Consider the following 20,210-nt stretch of genomic DNA (forward strand, 5'->3'; position numbering starts at 1 on the left):
TTTTCTCCCAAAAATGATATCTGGATCTCATTTCTCCTTAATTGTTAATAGATATAATTATTATTATCAATCTCATTGACACATTGATCAAAATCGCATACAAAGTGAAATATACTTCAAATCGAATAAAAATTGAGAGAAAGGTGCTGACGTCAGTTCAAGAGCTTTCGAGTGAACGTTCATTCATGCTCAAATTACATCATTTGCGATCACAGCACTCTTTATAGCTAGGTATAAATATCGAATGTATTTCCAAGGGTGCAATTTGTCCAAGAAAGACGAGCGTTCAAAAACTCCTGATTTTTGTTTTTATCTTATCATTAACATTTGAGCACTTGTTCCTTCATACTCCAAATGCATTGTATGGATAATTTTTTTCAATATCCTGCATATTTTCTATGGTTCTGGACTCTGGTAATGCTAACTTGTTAACACTAGCTAACTTAAATTTCATAATGAGCTTCAAATACATATTCTATACAACCTTAAGCAGATGGGATCATTAATAACAGAAATATTTTTTTTATGTTCTGTGGTTCTGATGATGTGATAAGCTCGAAATTTTCTAGATGATTAGAAATTGTTTTTGATATGAACACCCATTATTTTAACTCTATCTGTTTTGGAATCACGAAATATTAGGTAATATTCAGCTAAGCTCATTATAATGCGTTAAATAAAACACCAAACTACTAGTGATTATTTTTATTCAAGTATCAATAATTGTGCAGACGGGTGATGACAAGTTTAGGAATTGAAATAGTTTTCGTACATCAAATGTAGCTAATATGTAGATATTCAGGGTTTTGCAGACACTTGCTCTATAAAGGCCATAAATGATAGCACTCTTTGCAATACCTGAAAACGAACACTGTTAATTTTGCACTATGGTTCATTTTCAACGCGATATACATGGGAAGAAAATATATAAAATACAGGGTGATTCATTGGTGAATGGGCGTAAGCTTAGGGTGGATAGAGGAGACAAAGGTGAGTCAGAATAACCTACATTTGGAGGCTCTATCTCTTTTTATAATCAAGATACGGAGTGTTTTATTGTTTTTGTCAATTTCTTCAACAACCCATAACTTTCGAACCACCCTATATATTTTCATGATATTTGATACTTAATTCTCTGCAAAAATTTGATAGGATATTTGAATAAAGCAGAAAAAACTGAAGGGAGCAAGGTATTTCTCGAACTTCCACATGCGATTTTAATACTCAATAAATCTAGCCAAACCTGAATATTCAGACAACAGAGTAACTTTTGAAAATGTGGGTATATTATTATCTGACAAGTCCATACAACGATTTTGGGGACACTTTAAAATTTTGTTAACTTCCTCTATGTTTATGAGAGTCCATTCGACATCAAAATCTTATAGGATTCCACTTTTATCTCATGAATTTTTTTCAATACTTACAAGAACTATGAGATTATTATTTAGAGTCACGCCCAAGCTCTTGATAACAACTGGTTCTCTTGAATTTAATAAAAATATTTTGTAGTTCTCTTTGTTCGATCGATTCCATAAAATCCATGGGCACTGACATAAGTCACGATGAAGATTTTCCCACTGAAAAATGTTTTTATCGTTTTTTAAATCATCGGATATTTCACTTCTGTATTTAAAATTAGAGTTTCCTAGATATCATCAGGTCATTCATTGCACAGTTTCAATTTCCACAGTTTTTTTCAAGAATGAATTTTATTTCATTCGATTCTTTATTTTTTCTTTTATTCATTTGAAATGTGATTTAATCTTGGATATTAATGCCACACACTAAGGCCCAGTTTCACCAAATGCTTTTATCTTGACTTAGCTCTTAAGTGAGGCCTTAGATCACGATTAATGTAATGTAGCGTTTCACCACACTCCAAAGCGCCATTTAATCGACCAATCGCGATTTAGCACTAATCGGCCATTTTTGGAGGATTATAACCTTTCAAGTTGAGATTAATAATTATTTATCAGTTGGAACTCTTGTCTATGTAATTATTTTTCCGGAAATTTCTAATTTTTGGGTCAATTTTATCAAAATATGACTAGGCTCAATATTTCCCATTTAAAATACACGTAAACTTTGTTTTTGTGTTTTATGAAATTTATTGCAAAGAATAATTTATTGATATGTTTGATTGAAATATTATTTAAGGAACAGTTAAACTTGTTAATAAAAATAAATAAGTTAATAAAATTACTTATATAGTTTTTTTCCAGAATGTGTGGTTTTGTGATATGGGATAATTTCTTTTTAACTTCTGCAAGTTTCCGATATTTCGAAGCACATCACTCGACCTTTTCGGCAAAAATTAACTTTGTTTTTTGTTTACAACATGACAAATGTTTTGAAATGTTATGATTTATGAATGAACGACACCTGACACCTAGCGCCAATGGGCCAATGGTGGTCATCACTGCTAATACGATACAGAACACTATTATAACTCTTTGTTCACAACGTTGCCAAATGGTCTGACTATTTAATCGCGATTTGGTTAATCGCGATCATCTTCGGACGGGTTGAGGCATGGTGAAACAGAAAACACTGTTAAGCCTGCTTTAGTAACAAGCGGAGTTTAATCAATCTGGGATGAAGTGCTGTTTGGTGAAACTGGGCCTAACAGATTTGTCCATAATTTGGTGCGTTCAGCACCAATAATATTCGCTCTGAAATTTTGTTGTCCATCAAATTCAGAATGTATACTATCCAAAACAGAAACTGCGTAAATATTTCAAAAATTTTCTTGCCATAATTATCTTAATCTTTTTAGGCCCAGTTTCACCAAACAGCACTTGATCCCAGATTGATTAAACTCCGCTTGTTACTAAAGCAGGCTTAACAGTGTTTTCTGTTTCACCATGCATCAACCCGTCCGAAGATGATCGCGATTAACCAAATCGCGATTAAATAGTGAAACCATTTGGCAACGTTGTGAACAAACAGTTATATAGTGTTCTGTATCGTATAAGCAGTGATGACCACCATTGGCGCTAGGTGTCAGGTGTCATTCATTCATAACTCATAACATTTAAAATCATTTGTCATCTTGTAAACAAAAAACAAAGTTAATTTTTGCCGAAAATGTCGAGTGTTGTGCTTCGAAATGTCGGAAACTTGCAGAAGTTAAAAAGAAATTACCCCATTTCACAAAACCACACAGTCTAGAAAAAAAACTATCTAAGTAATTTTATTAACTTATTTATTTTTATTAACAAGTTTAACTGCTTCTTAAATAATATTTCAATCAAACATATCAATAAATTATTCTTTGCAATAAATTTCATAAAACACAAAAACAAAGTTTATGTGTATTTTGAATAGGAAATATTGAGCCTATACATATAGTCATATTTTGATAAAATTGACCCAAAAATTAGAAATTTCCGGAAAAATAATTACATAGGCAAGAGTTCCATACTGATAAATAATTATTAATCTCAACTTGAAAGGTTATAATCCTCAAAAAATGGCCGATTAGTGCTAAATCGCGATTGGTCGATTAAATGGCGCTTTGGAGTGTGGTGAAACGCTACATTACATTAATCGTGATCTAAGGCCTCACTTAAGAGCCAAGTCAAGATTAAAGCATTTGGTGAAACTGGGCCTTAGTAATTCTCAACCAGAATAACTAGCATATACCTAATACAAGGGATTTCATGTGTGATATTTTCGATCAACCAAAATTGACTGAAGGTTCCACATAACTTCAAACGACTTGTTGATTTTTCGAATCTAAGGTGGATCTAGAATGTACAAAACTGAACATAGAAATGGTTTGTTTTTAGAATGACTACGATAAAAGTTTTGTGTAACCCACAGTCAATATCATATATCTAACTAATGTAAGCTATGATTACTGAATATTAATGAAATTTATAATTTTTTCTGTGAGTGAGTACTATACCTCATCGATCAATAGTTGTCCTGAGTTACAATAGCTGCAAGTCACTATGACTGATATGACTTGCGTCACTATGCAATTGACTATGAATCTAATCTCATGTTCCTGGAGAAAAAAATTAAGAGACATCAAAATCAACGAGGAATGGCTATATTTTCTTCAATTGTAGAGGAAATGTTTCAAGAAATGAATTTGCTAAAAGTACCAACTTTACCTTTGGAGCTTTTGAGCATTTAGGGACAAATTTGTATGTAGAATTTCCCTTTTGCATTATTTGGTTACGAGATTTATAATGGCATATATCTAGAGGAATGAAGTCAAACTCTAGGTTGAATTTATTATTTCTATATTCTCGTTCGTTTCCTCAAAAAAAAAAAAAATTCGAAAAAATAATGAATATATGTTAATAATAATATTAATCGTTTTTTCAACACACTATGGTTTTACATTGTATTGAAGTTAAATTTGAATTGTTTCGATACGTCATTCTGTTTTCATTATGAATCACAGCCCAGAAAGTTTTAATTTCAGATTTTTCTTTGACTCAGTATATTGACTTGAGAATATACTTATATTTTTTGCACTGAAAATATCTAGCATATTTCTTTCAGTCATAAACTCCACATATCCAAACCTATTTCACCTAAAGCAGATTATTATTATAACATGATACAGAGTTGAGGCTTCGCCTATAAACTGAAAATATTTTCAAATAAGAAATGCCATCACAGCGAAAAAAAGATTATGGAATTAGAAATTATAAGAAGAAAGGGAAGAACAAAATTCGAGCTACAAATGAATGAAAAAAGAACACAATAAAAAGAATTCACTTTAACAATCCCAAAGCGTTCTGTAAGGCCAATAATTCAAATTTGTTCTTGAAACTGTTCACACTATAGGCGCACAAACTATCTCAGTCAGTAATCTATTCTAAACATCGAATACTTTGTTGGAACTGAAGTACTGCCTAGTGGTGGTAAAGAATATCTTACGTGAGAGTTTGAACGAATGTCCTCTCAGATTATTCGAGTTGAGCATAAAAAGATGACTAAATTTACAACCGAAGAGACTATGTACCGATCTATAGGTTGTTATGAAATCGCTCCTCAACAAGAACCTAGTGATATCCATGAGAGCCAATCTACTGTCATAATCTGGACGCAGAAAGCCATATCGTATTCGGGTGGCATTCCGCTGAACTGATTCTAAAGGATAAGCATCCCTGATGAGTCAGAGATACCAGACAGGACTATCGAACTCCAAAACTGAGCGAACGTACATCTTGTATAATTGCGCTGCAATCATAAGATCGCAACCAGCGAGAATATAGAGATGGTTTGTTTTGCTCATGCAATATACTATATGCTGACTCCATGGCAGATCACTATGAGTGAAGACATTTTCAATTGGCTGCCCATCAATGAAGTGAGAAAATCCCGGATTCCTCCTTCCTAAAGATGACACCCTCCTCTATTCCATATTTAACGGAAGCAGCCAATCATTACACAACCTCGCTAGGGTATTGTCGCTAGGTGTTCTGTCCTGTAGGACAGAACGATGGAAAGTTGAACAGTATTGTAGCTTTTCTAGCACCCGCTTATGAACAACACTGGGATCTCATAGACGCTGTCACCCCACATGTCGCCGTTTATGCAAAAATCTCCCCAGAGGAACGTTAACGAAAGCATGAGTGAAATCAACAGCCCTGAGACACTTCAACTGATTAGTGATGACAGACCTATCCGGAATGTTTCTGTGCTTACTCTTAGGTAAGAAATAATTGTATATCCAAAAAGGGCAACATAGCATTAAAAATTATTTAACGTCTATTGAAGTTAAAGAGATAGGTCTATAATTTTCAGAAGACAGTCGATCACGTCTCTTAGCTCCATCAAAAAATAGAGTGTAGTTCACAATATTTTTCAAATTAAATCTTAAAAAACTCACCATTTTTGCTTTGATGTACAAAAAGGCTAAGCAGAGTATACCTATCATAGTGACAATAGGTACTCCTTTGTCTATTGCTACCTTCAGCATTTTAGTATACCTACAAAAAGCGTATAAAATTATAACATCGATTAACATAACTAAAATCAATTATGACTTATTCTTTTATAGGATTAAGTGATACTTATATCTATTTTTCTGAGAAATAAATAAGAAGGAATAAATCTAGAACCCATCTTTAATGAATCAGGCGTGGTTCCAGGCCTTATTTTGGAGGGGGGGAGCTTTAAGATATTCAAAAGCCAAAGGTTACTGTAAGGGTAGGCAATTGTATTCTGTATCCGTATTTTCAACATCTTTATTCTGGTTTAATATATCACATTCTAAGAAGCACCAGCGAAATTTAATGAGTGGATATATCGCCTTTTCGAAAGCGGCGACGATCTTGAATATGTTGATATCAACAGAAAAAACAAAATCTTTGGTGATATCGAAAGATCCCATTAGGTGTAAGTTGGTGGTGAACGATAGAATCATAGAGCAGGTAATGAACATCAAGTACCTAGGTGTAGAAATAACGAGCGATGGAAATAACAATAAAGAAGCCAGACAACAGGTTATGAAGGGAGCACGCATATCTGGATATCTGAGAGACGTAACATGGAAAAATAAATACCTCAGGACAGAGAGTAAAGTTAAGATCTATAAAACGATGGTAAGGCCCGTATTGACTTACGCTGCGGAGACACGAGCTGGCACGAGTAGGATTAAACAACTATTACTTACGGCCGAAATGAGTACACTGAGGAATATAGTTGGAAAAACCAGAAGAGATCGCATAAGGAACTCGGCGATAAGGGAAGAATGTGGAGTGGTAGACATCGGGAAATTCGTCAGGAAGAGACGCAGAGAATGGAATGATCATGTTGGTAGAGCGGGCTATGAAAGACTTATAAAGATAGCACGAGATCGAAAACCCACTGGAAGGAGAGACGTAGGAAGACCAAGAAAAAGGTGGCTGGAGAGCTGGGTATCCACCTCGGTAGAGACACCGTGAAGAAGAACAGGTTACGACCTAAATAAAAGAGGAAGAAGGAGAAGAATATAGAAAGAAAGATACGTCAATTTCAATCGTCAAATGGATACTGTATTCATTAGAAAAATCTCATTCATAATATTTAAGTATACTATTTAGTAATGTGAAGGGTGTTTTTTTTTAGAGCTATAGAACTTTAAATTGCAATAAAACAACGAAAGATTATTCGATTGACATGAATTTTATCTATCCGCAAGATAATCTTGTGGCATTACATTTTAAATATGATTTCTGGTATATGACCGCCACGGTTGGCTCGGATGTAGTCCAACCTGGACGTCCAATTTTCGATGACTTTTTCCAACATTTGTGGCCGTATATCGGCAATAACACGGCGAATGTTGTCTTCCAAATGGTCAAGGTTTTGTAGCTTATCCGCATAGACCAATGACTTTACATAGCCACACAGAAAGTAGTCTAGCGGTGTTAAATCACAAGATCTTGAAGGCATATTCACAGGTCAAAAACGTGAAATTAGGCGGTCACCAAACGTGTCTTCCAATAAGTCGATTGGCACGACCTGTGTGACATGTTGCGCCGTCTTGTTGGAACCACAGCTCCTGGACATCATGGTTGTTCAATTCAGGAATGAAAAAGTTAGTAATCATGGCTCTATACCGATCACCATTGACTGTAACGTTCTGGCCATCATCGTTTTTGAAGAGGTACGGACCAATGATTCCACCAGCCCATAAAGCGCACCAAACAGTCAGTTTTTCTGGATGTAACGTTGTTTCGACATACACTTGAGGATTAGCTTCACTCCAAATGCGGCAGTTTTGTTTGTTGACGTAGCCATTCAACCAGAGGTGCGCTTCATCGCTAACCAAAATAAAATGGACGTAGTGCGCGATACGTATTCCGCACAGAACCATTATTTTCGAAATAAAATTGCACTATTTGCAAGCGTTGTTCAGGCGTGAGTCTATTATATATATTATATACCTCAAAAAAAACACCCGTTATAAGCCCCTTAACTTGGCATGACAATTTAAATCGCCTGTAAAGGTTACAAATTGCATTCAGTAATTGATGTTTCAATTTAAAGATTTCACGCCCTTGTCATTAAAACTTCTAGGTACCTACTATTCATTTTTGATCTTAATATTCAAGTTATTTACACTCACTTGAGAATAATGTTATGCTGATCAATACAGTTCCTCAATATTCCGTTGACATATTCCTGATATGATTCATCGTAATAATTTTCATCCTCCACACCATACAATTTATTTATTAACTCCAGCTTTTTCCTCAACAGTAAGATATGGGATGTAATATCGTTTACGACAAATAACATGAGGAAATTCGTAGAGACTATTGCATACGACAAATAGAGTTTAACAAGTGCTGTCATAATTGAAAGGGCAAGATAAATTATAATTGGCATGTCTAAATCTCCCTTGATGGTGGAAAAGACGGTTAATTCTCCATTATCCCCACTTAATGGTACACAAATAACGCCCATTAACAGAGTTTTAACCGTCATTATTACTCTGGTAGTTTGGAGAAGCTTATTCTTCTTTTTTAATTGCTCTAACACTTCGGAACCTAGCTCATCGTAGGGCCACAATATTTTATTCAATTCTACAATTTCGACAAATATGTCTGTAGTATAGAGACCCATGTAGAGACATACTGCTGACTGAAATAAAAAAGTTATGAGTTGCTACAAATCAGGTTTTCAAGTGTTGTTTCGAATGTGGTTATTTCTGAAACGCTTGAAACAAGTGTTGAAAGTTGGAGTACCCACTTGTTCATGAAATCTTTACTCATGGTTAGCGTTACTTTACCAGAGCTTCATAACAAAATTTCTTTATTGTATCCAAAAGAATATTCCATTGGGGAAGTTGCGAGATTTTATACCTATGTATACACTTCACCAGTAAATTAACGGACCACTTAAAATTAAGCAAAAGAAAATTTCTCCATAAAATGAACCAATAATTTTTTTTGAACTTCTTTAAAATCGACACGCCACCAAAAAATCGGACCCTTTTACGTTTTATCATTTATTATCACTTCACTATCACGTGAAAAGAAACTCTGGTTCAGTACTACACTTTCTCTATTTCAGTATCGTAATGAGTTCATTACAGTTCTAAAAACAGTGCTGTAATGAACTCATTACAGCATCGTTTTCAGATATATTTTTCGTTTTGTGGTTGTCTATGCTGACTTCCAATCCTATCAAATTTCAACAAACGTCAATAATTGTCGATATAATATCTATAATTTGGATATAGTGAAATGATTTTCAACATTATTCGCAATTTCTCTTAATTCTGGTGGTATCAAATCGATTTCGGCAGTCATAATTCGCGAATTTAATGCGTAATTGTAAATTATTTCGAAATTCGGAACGTACGATTCAAAATAAAATTCCGTAATCTGTCAATTTTCGTAACAGTCACACCAACTGGCAAGATACAAAACAAAAGTCACTAGGATATATAATCTGAATTTTTCATTGAATTTCGACAATATTTCACAAAACTTGACTGAAATAGAGAAAATATCGTCTAATACTCGTTGCAGAAGGCAATTTCAACACTCATGCGTTCCAAAACTCGCTCCTTCGTCGCTCGTTTTCGAATTTCGCATTCGTGTTGGAATAGAAGCCCATTCTGCAACTTGTTTTAGAATATTGCAGTTGGTGTGACTGTTGCGAAAATTGACAGATTACGGAATTTTAGTTTGAATCGTACGTTTCGAATTTTGAAATAATTTATAATTACGCATGAAACTCGTCAATTATGTCTGACGAAATCGATTTAACACCAACAGAATTGAGAGAAATTGCGAATATAATGTCGCAAATCATTTCACTAAATCCAAATTATATTATATTGACAATTTGACGTGTGTTGAATTTTGACAGGATTGGAAGTCATAGATAGACAACCACAAAACGAAAAATATAACTGAAAACAATGCTGTAATGAGTTCATTACAGCACTGTTTTTAGAACTGTAATGAACTCATTACGATACTGAAATAGAGAAAAAAATTTTTTCGATTAGCCCCCCCTATAAAAATAAAGATCTACGCCCTTGACCGTATGCGCATAAAAACCGGGTGTTGTTTGACAGGTTTATCACCAACTAAAGTAAAAGGAGCAGAGGAAAAACGTTAACTATATTACTGTAGTAATATAATATAAGTATTGTATAACGACAATCATCATACGAAAGAAACCATTTGATGGATTTTTTTGTATCAATGTCCTATACTTACGAATAACTCAAGGCACTGTGTGTGGGCTATTTTGATGAAATAGTGGATATTCCAATTTGAAATCAAGTAAATGACAGTAATAACTAAATTACAAATGAGTCCTATCACTCCAATAGCAGTGATTTTCCTCAAAATTGGTATACCAAATTGATACTGAATATATGGTAAGCATTCGTTCATGTAAGGATCTGCAAATGAAAAAAGATTTTTTTTTTATTTACTTATGCACAAAATAATCACCTATATTATAATGAAATTCATCACAATTACAAGCTTGACTATGTTTGAATGCGCTTAGATATGGATATAATAAAACAAAATTCAATTCAAAGAAATTTGGTGTTTATTTTGAAGGTTTCGAATGATTTATTTATGTAAGGACCTTAGGGTGGATAATTTTCCGAATATATTGAAGATAATATAGAAGTATTTACTTAGCTTAGAATCTTTTGTATCGAATAGCTTCATGGTTTGGAGTATAATTGTGTTTATGAGACTTTTTCCACAGAATTTCTCATAAACCTTATTCCAATGTCATCCTTCCGAACTCAAAACTGCAATCACATCTTCAAAATACAATTACTCAATTCGCCTATAAAATGACATGTCATGAAAATATGAAGGATACTTTAATGGTGGGTTTCATAAAACTTTTTTTCTACACCCCTCACAGAAAATGTGAACAGAGATCAACATTTGTAAAGTAAATCGCACGGCTAATAACCAATAAGATTAAACCCTTAATAGTTGCCATGGAAACGAATAATGAACAGCTGCGTAGCCGATAACTTTTTGACGTTTTGTAATTTTGTCACGGTTTGCTTCCAGTTTTTGGATTTTCCTTAGTGGAAATGAATGCAGTTGTATAAAAAGTATTGTATCTACACAATTCATTAACCCGCTGGGGTTGCACTAGAGTGTAGCGCGACATCCATAACGCCACCTCTCGGGCAGACATAGTCACCAAAATTTTAAGATGAAATGACCTATGGGTTTCATATCCTTAATGTACTACACTAGAAATTTGTCTGAAAAGTTTTAAAAAGATCCAAATATGGGATCGAAACGTCGACAATTTATTGTCGAACATTTTGTTCTTCTTTCGAAAGCTTCTATTCTAATTCTAATTCTATTTAAAACCTCAAGATTCGAAAATTACAAACATTTGTGAAATATTTAAACCCTATCTTCCCCTGGAGAAAATCAATCGGAAATAATTAGAATGACATCCAGAATTAATGTATTTGGGAGTTGAAATAATAATTTTTACATTTTCCTGAAGAACAATGTACTTACCCATTCGACGATAGACATAACCTCTTTTTCAACTTCTTACTGCTAACTGATTCAGTTTCTAACAATCGTCTTCAGTATCTAATACAAATATTTATTCTTTCATACGTAAGGAAATTAAATAATATTTAGAACTTGAAGGAAATATTCATTAACGACTCTTCTCCAGAGAAAAGTATTAAACATGTTCTCATTATGAATTTATACGTATTCGATTAATTTATACATTAAGTTCATCTGAGGCAAGAAGACAGAAGGTTTGCAGCTAATATCACTTAGAACTCAATCTATTCATAATATATCAAACTGAACATCTACAGGGTGTTCCAAATTAGGTCGGCACCATTGCCAACTCCGTTATTATTGATGCTACGATTTCGGTTAAATGGGCAAACTGGTTGCATTTTTAGTTGCCTTCTTGACGCCGGAACCAAAACAAAAATTGACAGTCGCGTTGTCATAATATTTCATAAAATGATATTTTTTTCAATGGAACACCCTATATTTTTTCATGGATTTCGATTCGAATCCAATGATACCACATAAGTGACATTTTAAACGTCAAAATTGTTTATAATTTAATTTTTAGTTTTCCATTCAAGTGTGCCATGATGGTTCCGATTTATTCCAATCGACCCGTCTAATAGTAGAAAAATCGAAATCTCGTCAAAAATACTAAATTGCGTTCTTTTTGAGCAAATAAAGTTCATCGTAATCGTTTTTGGGGTACACTCAATTTTTTCAAATGGAATCATATTGGTACCGTGGTACCAGTTATTAGTACTCTATTAATAAGGAATTTATCCATATATATTAATAAAATGTGCGTTCAATAAAATCAAAATTACAGCTAAAACAAAATAATTGATTTTGTTATTTTCTTTTACCTGTAATTCTGATTGTATTGATCGCACATTTCATTACCAGCTATGGATAAATTCCTTATTAATAGTACTTATAAATAGCACCACGGTTCCATGTGAAAAAATTGAGTTTTACCCCAAAAACGATTACTATGAACTTTATTTGACTGTAAAAAACGCAATTCAGTATCTTTGACAGAATTTCGATTTGTCTAGTATTGGACGGGTTAATTGGAATAGAAGAGAGAATAAATCGGAACTATCATGGCACACTCAAATGGAAAACCAAAAATTAAATTATATATTATATAATTTTGACGATTGAAATGTCACTTATGTGGTATCATTGGATTCAGAAAATTATGCAAATTATTCAAGAATGTAATAATATACAGGGTGTTTTAAGAATCGAAAGTTAGTATCACTTCCGGCGAAACAGGAATTGAAAAAAATCATTTGTAGATCAAAAAGTGTCACTTATTATGTATATGGGATATCCCAAATTTCAATCTGTTACCTTCAAAACTAACGAAGATAAGGGGGGTGTACCATAATCCTGTTACACCCGGTATATCAGAAATTCAGAAAACAAACTTCAAGCGCGCCAAACGACGTGAAACCACTGATGACACTAGGACTAGGAGAGCAAAAGTTGCCAAACCTTGGATTTCAGCAGGTAGATACAGAAAATAATGAAAATTCTGCTTAGTATAAATTCGACAATTAGGAAGAATATCGAATTCCAAATATTCCAATTTGCATATTTAATCGGGAATCAGTCAAATAAATATATTTCATTCAATATAATATAAATTCATAACGATATAGTAAAATTGTGGATTTGAAAATATATCACAATCCGACAACGTAATCTAACCATGTTGGGGACATGTAGAAATTGCGAATACTTCCTCTATATATGTTTATTACTCTATGAGCGATATTTCACGAACTGTGATTTAATCACTGATATCAGACTGTCACAGGTAGTCACGGTTCCGAAAAACGAATACAGAGCGTGATGGGATCACTGTTTGAACATTTCACAGATATTGGCATATCAACGTTCGTGCAATCGTAAATTATGAAGCCAGCCTGCCAGCCTGATGTTTTTATTGCTTCGGAACCTTTGTCGGCACTTATTGATGCACTCTAGCAACATAAGTTCAGTGCGAACGATTGTTTTCGAAAGCCGGACAAATATAAACAGAACGTCGAAGCAGGCTGACTAATAAAAAAACTCAAATGATTCTCTTCCTCAATTGTAATATGTCGTTGGTGGAGAATGAATAGGAATAATTGTATTTTTCTCTCGAAAAATTTATCAAATATAGTTAGGAAATTCGATTATTTAGGAACTGTTTTAACTACCCATTTCTGAGTTTTTTGTTGTGAAATTTTTAATTTTTCTCTTATTTTTTTGTTACAGTATTAGACCCTCAACTATTTTCATATAGACAATTATAAAATGCGTGTATTTTGTTTGGAGGTTGATTACTCATCATTATTATTAAATAAATAAATAAACGTCTGAATATATGCATATGGCTTATTATTTATTATTCGATGTCCTAAAAATCATACCTTTTCATTTGAGATTTCAAAATTCTTCGATTAGCTCAGAAATTAATAGAAAATATCAAATATATTTAGGAAATTTAATTATTCAATAACTGGCTTTACTATATTTTTGTACATTTCTGATTGTTAATTTTTCTGTTTTTCTCTTATTTTATTTGATGCAGTATCAGCCACTTAATATTATCAATATATATTCACATGTGAATTATTTCATGCGTAGGTATTATTTATTTTTCGATGTCCAAAATTATTCATATCCATATTCCACAAATCTGTTACCTCTGAAGAATTAACAGAAAGACAAAAGAGCTAAGGTTTGGGTGATTCATACAAATAATAATAACAAGCACGGTCCGTGCTTAGCGTTGTGAAACGTGAACGTTCCTGTTCCTTTATGATATCAGTGAAATAAAGCGTGATCACCGTTTAGGTATCGGATTCGGTTAGCGTTCCGTGCAGCACTGGGAGTGGGGTGACCCCACTTCCAGTGCTGCACGGAACGGAGAACGGAGAACAGGCGCTAACCGATACCTAAACGGTGATCACGTCACGCTTGAATTTCACTGATATCATAAAGGAACAGGAACGTTTCACAACGTGATCTAGAAATCACGGTATCGCTCATCTCTAGACTGGAAACAAATTATTCAAATCTAAGAAAAAAATTATATTATCGTGAAAAAACAAAATGAAAAATTTGACTGTATTACATAACCTTACGAATTCGTCGTAGATCTCAACATGCTCATCTTGGGATATTTATTGGATGGTGATTTCTTCTTGAGGTTTTTTGAATTCCTAGATTTTTTTTACATCTAACAGATGTCAAACATGGAGTCCCGGCACTAGTTTCTGCAGTATCTTCCACAGTTTCCCAGTCTGTTTCAGTTTCTTCTGGGCTCTTGGTTTCTGGACTTTGTATGCATTGTATTATGGATAATTTTTTTCAATATCACGCCTCATTTCATACTAGGCTCCAAATAACCAGGTGGGATCATTAATTTTTTATGTTCTGTGGTTCTGATGATGTGATTAGCTCGAAATTTTTCCCACCCATTATTTCACCTCTATCTGTTTTGGAATCACAAAATATTGGGTAATTTTTCTCTTAAAATTTTTCTCTCATATTCTGGTTATATAATTAATAATAATTTTCGTAACTAGTGGTTTGGGGCAAAAAATAAATATATCGAAAGAAATATTGATAAGACTTCCGGAATAGAGAAAATCTTTACATACTGTAATAAATGAGTTTTGTTTTTCTATTCATATTGATAATTTTGGAACAACATATTGGATCCCAACGAAATATCGCATTAATTTGGAAAAGAATAAATTTGAGCATTATTCAAAATCCCATGTTGGTCAACAATGTAACTCCAGCAATCCTAAGCTACCTATAATTTGTTAAATAAAACACCAAACTGCTAGTGGTTATTTTATTCAAATCTCAATACTTGTGCAGAGGGGTGATGACAAGTTTAAAAATTGTAATAGTTCTCCTACATTCAATACAGCTAATATGAAGGTATTCAGGGTTTTGTAGACACTTGCTCTAGAAAAGCTATTATGGATAGTGCTCTTTGCAATACCTGAAAACGAACACTGTTAATTTTTCATTAAGGTTAATTTTCAAAGCGATATACATGGCAAGAAAACATATAAAATACAGGGTGATTCATTGGTAAATGGGCGTAAGCTAAGGGTGGAGAGAGGTGATAGTGGTGAGTCAGAATAAACTATATTTGAAAGGTCTATCTCTTTTTATTATCAAGATACGGAGTGTTTTATTGTTTTTGTTAATTTCTTCAATAACCCACCATAACTTTCGAACCACTCTATATATTTTCATGATATTTGATACTTTATTCTCCAGAGTCCATACATCCACTTTGAAATTACGTTTACTTCCTCTATTTATGTTTATGAGTTTCCACTCGACATCATAATCTTTTATGATTTTATCTGATGAATTTTTTTTTAGTACTTACAAGGACTATAAGATTCTTATTCAGAGTCACGCCCAAGCTACTGACAACAAGTGGTTTTCTTGAATTTAATAAGAATATTTGGTAGTTCTCTTTGTTCGATTGATTCCATAAAATCCATGGACACTGACATAAGTCACGATGGAGATTTTCCGACTAAAAAAATGTTTTTATTGTTGTTTAAATCATCGGATATTTCACTCCCAGATTGGAAATGAGAGCTTCCTAAATATAATCAGAGCATTAATTGCAGTTTCAACTTCCACGGTTTTTCAACAATGAATTTTATTTCATTCGATTCTTTATTTTTTATGTTTATTAGAAATTTGATTTAATATCTAGAATATTAATGTCACACACTAACAGATTTTGTTCTTAATTTCGTGCATTCAGCTCCAATAATATTCGCTTTGAAATTTGGTTTTCCATCAAATTCAGAATGTAGATACACTATCCAAAACAGAAACTGCGTAAATATTTCAAAAATTCTCTTGCCTAATTATTATTTGAATTGTTTTAGTAATCTGTACTAGAATAATAAATTGCATATACCTAATACAAGGGATTTCATGTGTGATCTTCTCGATCTACTAAAATTGACTGAAGGTTCCACATAACTTTGAACGACTTGTTGATTTTTGCAAATCTAAGGTGGATCTAGAATGTACAAAACTGAACATAGAAATGGTTTGTTTTTAAAATGACTAAGATAAAAGTTTTGTGAAACACACAGTCAATATCATATATCCACTAGTGTAAGCTATAATTACTAAATATTAATGATATTTATTATTTTTTCTGTGAGTAAATACTTTACCTCATCGATTAATAGTTGTCCTGCGTTACAATAGCTGAAAGTCAGTATGACTGATAAGACTTGCGTCAATATACAATTGACTATGAATCTAATCTCATGATCCTGGAGAAGAAAATTAAGAGACATCAAAATCAATGAGGAATGCCTAAATTTTGTTGAATTTATCATTTCCATATTCTCGTTAGTTTCCTCAAAAAAAAATTGTAGAAAAAATGATAAATATATTTACATATTTATCATTTTTTCTACAATTTACATTGTATTGAAGTTAAATTTGAATTGTTTCTGTAAGTATGGAGTATCACAACCTAGACAGTTTTAATTCAAGATTTTTCTCTGACTCAGTATATTGACTTGAGAATATACATACATTTTTTTGCACTGTGAAACACACCAGGAAATAACTATGCATATATCTTTCAGTCATAAACTCCACATATCCAAACCTATTTCACCTAAATCAGATTATTATTATAACATGATACAGAGTTTATTCTTCGCCTATAAACTAAAAATATTTTCAAATGAAAAACGGCAACATCGCGAAAGAAGATTATAATATATAATATAATATAAAAAAAAAATTCACTTTCACAATACCAAAGCGTTTTGTGAGGCCAAGAAGTCAGATTTGTACTTGAGAATGTTCACACTAAGCGCACAAACTATCTCAGTCGGCAATCTATTCCAAACCTCGAATACTCTGTTGGAAATGAAGTACTGCCTAGTGGTAGTAAAGAATCTCTCACGTGGGAGTTTGAACGTATGTCCTCTCAGATTATTCGAGTTGAGCATAAAAAGATGAATGAGGTCAAAACCGAAGTGAAAATGTAGCGATCTATAGGTTGTTATGAGATCGCTCCTCAACAAGAACCTGGTGATATCCATGAGAGCCAAATCTACTGTCATAAACTGGACGCACAAAGCGTTATGGTATTCGGGTGGCCCAACGCTGAACTGATTCTAAAAGAGAAGCATCCCTGATGAGTCAGAGATACCAGACAGGACTAGCGAACTCCAAAACTGAGCGAATGTACATCTTGTATAATTGCGCTGCAATCATAAGATCGCAACCAGCGAAGGACCAGCGACAATATAGAGATAGTTTTTTGTTTTGCTCGTGCAATATGCTATATGCTGACTCCATGACAGATCGCTGTGAGTGAATACATTTTCAATTGGCTGCCCATCAATGAAGTGAGAAAATCCCGGATTCCTTCTTCCTAAGTGACACCCTACACTATTCAATCTTCAACGAAAGCAGCCAATCATTACACAACCTCGCTAGGGAATTGTCCCTAGGGGTTCTGTCCTGTAGGACAGAACGATGGAAAGTTGGAAAGTTTAACAATTTTGTAGCACCCGCTTATGAACAACACTGAGATCTCATAGACGCTGGCAGATCCGTAATATGTATAAGGAACCGAATGGGACCCAGAACTGAATCCTGAGGCACGCCACTCAAAACATCTCTCATGGTAGATCTAGTTGAGCCCACTCTGACCAAAAACTTCCTTTTCGAAAGGAAGCCCTCCATCCAAGCGACCACGTCAGTGTCACCCTGAATCCCCACATGTCGCAGTTTATGCAGAGAAACGTTAACGAAAGCATGAGTGAAATCAACAGCCCTGAGACACTTCAACTGATTAGTGATGACAGACCTATGCGGAATGTTTCTATGCTTACCCTTAGGTAAGAAATTATTGTATATCAAAAAATGGCAACATAGCATTAAAAATTATCTCCTCCATTATTTTAACGGCTATTGAAGTTAAAGAGATAGGTCTATAATTTTCAGAAGACAGTCAATCACATCTCTTAGCTCCATCAAAAACTAGAGTGTAGTTCACAATATTTTTCAAATTCAATCTTGAAAAACTCACCATTTTCGCTTTGATGTACAAAGAGGCTAAGCAGAGTATACCAAAAAGAGTGACAAAAGGTAGTTCATCGTCTGTTGATACCTTCAGCATCTTAGTATACCTACAAAAATCGTATAAAATTATAACATCGATGACCATAACTAAAATCAATTATGACTTATCCTTTATAGGATTAAGTGATACTTATAGCTATTTTTCTGAGAAATAAATAAGAAGGAATAAATCTAGAACCCATTGAGACCATATTTGGGGGTATGGAGCTTTTAGATATTCAAAAGCCAAAAGATACTGGTATTTTAGGCAATGGTATTCTGTATCCTTATTTTCAACATCTTTATAACATTTCCAACATCTTCATAACAGATAAAATATGTACCCCATATAACGAAATGTAATACAATCTCCAAAATATTACGTCAGTTTCAATCGTCAAATGGATAATGTATTCATTAGAAGAATCTCATTCATATTATTTAAGTATACTTCTTTAGTAATATATTAGCCCCTCAACTTGGCATGACAATAACTGTTGTTTCAATTTATAGATATTACGCCCTTGTCATTACAACTTCTAGGTAGCTACTATTCATTTTCGATTTAAATGTTCAAGTTATTTACACTCACTCGAGAATAATGTTATGCTGATCAATACAGTTCCTCAATGTTTCGTTGACATATTTCTGATATGATTCATCGTAATAATTTTCATCCTCCACACCATACAATTCATTTATTAACTCCAGCTTTTTCCTCACGAGTAAGATATGGGATGTAACATCGTTTATTACAAATAACATTAGGTAATTCACACAGACTATTGCATACGACAAATAGAGTTTAACAAGTGCTGTCATAATTGAAAGGGCAAGATAAGTTATTATTGGCATGTCCATATCTCCCTTGATGGTGGAAAAAACGGTTAATTCTCCATTATCCCCACTCAACGGTACACAAATAACGCCTATTAACAGAATTTTAACCGTTATTATTACTCTGGTAGTTTGGAGTAGCTTATTCTTCTTTTTAATTTGCTCTAACACCTCTGGACCGAGCTCATCGTAGGGCCATAATATTTTATTCAATTCTGCTGTTTTAAGAGACATGTCTGTAGTATTGAGACCCATGTAGATACATATTGCCGACTGAAATAAAAAAGTCATGAGTTTCTACAAATAAGGTTTTCAAGAATTGTTTTGAAACACTAAAAACAAGTGTTTAAGGTTGAAGTACCCACTTGTTCATGAAATCTTTACTCGTGGTTAGCGTTACTTCACCAGAGCTTCATAATAAAAGTTCTTTATTGTATCCAAAAAAATATTCCATTGGGGAAGTTGCGAGATTTAATACCTATATACACTTCACCAGTAAATAACGCACCACTTGAAATTAAGCCAAGAAAATTTTTCCATAAAATGAACCAATAATCTTTTTTACTTTTCTTTAAAATCGACACGACACCAAAAAATTGGATCTTTTTACGTTTTATCATTCTATAATCACTTCACTATCACGTAAAAAGAAACTCTGGTCCAGTACTACACATGAGGTTTCTTGTTGGTTCTTGTCAAACAAATCTTCAGTAATCCTCAGGAAAA

At 33.4% G+C, this 20,210-nt stretch overlaps 3 protein-coding genes and 1 long non-coding RNA gene across 4 annotated transcripts; 1 reads left to right on the forward strand and 3 right to left on the reverse strand.

Annotated features, from left to right (window-relative positions):
• Nucleotides 1–739: 739 nt before the first annotated feature.
• On the reverse strand, nucleotides 740–5,935 carry LOC123685140. The gene is made up of 4 exons (XM_045624735.1): nucleotides 5,858–5,935; nucleotides 3,914–4,015; nucleotides 1,428–1,580; nucleotides 740–858 (listed from the first exon to the last, which is right to left on the reverse strand). Exons 1-4 carry the CDS (start codon nucleotides 5,903–5,905, stop codon nucleotides 799–801), a joined length of 363 nt encoding a protein of 120 aa, XP_045480691.1. The 5' UTR covers nucleotides 5,906–5,935; the 3' UTR covers nucleotides 740–798.
• A 373-nt stretch (nucleotides 5,936–6,308) lies between these two features.
• On the forward strand, nucleotides 6,309–6,914 carry LOC123684554. The gene has a single exon (XM_045623847.1). It carries the CDS (start codon nucleotides 6,309–6,311, stop codon nucleotides 6,912–6,914), a length of 606 nt encoding a protein of 201 aa, XP_045479803.1.
• Nucleotides 6,915–15,357: 8,443 nt separating this feature from the next.
• On the reverse strand, nucleotides 15,358–16,813 carry LOC123684276. The gene is made up of 3 exons (XR_006748123.1): nucleotides 16,733–16,813; nucleotides 15,919–16,071; nucleotides 15,358–15,519 (listed from the first exon to the last, which is right to left on the reverse strand). It is a non-coding gene; the product is annotated as an uncharacterized LOC123684276 (long non-coding RNA).
• Nucleotides 16,814–17,323: 510 nt separating this feature from the next.
• On the reverse strand, nucleotides 17,324–19,751 carry LOC123684556. Its single transcript, XM_045623850.1, has 3 exons — nucleotides 19,240–19,751; nucleotides 18,616–18,715; nucleotides 17,324–17,695 (listed from the first exon to the last, which is right to left on the reverse strand). The coding sequence occupies exons 1-3, from the start codon at nucleotides 19,737–19,739 to the stop codon at nucleotides 17,324–17,326; spliced, it is 972 nt and encodes a 323-aa protein (XP_045479806.1). The 5' UTR covers nucleotides 19,740–19,751.
• Nucleotides 19,752–20,210: the final 459 nt, after the last annotated feature.

The sequence above is a fragment of the Harmonia axyridis genome, chromosome 7, assembly GCF_914767665.1.
Source record: "Harmonia axyridis chromosome 7, icHarAxyr1.1, whole genome shotgun sequence".
In the NCBI taxonomy this organism is placed as follows: Eukaryota; Metazoa; Arthropoda; class Insecta; order Coleoptera; family Coccinellidae; genus Harmonia; species Harmonia axyridis.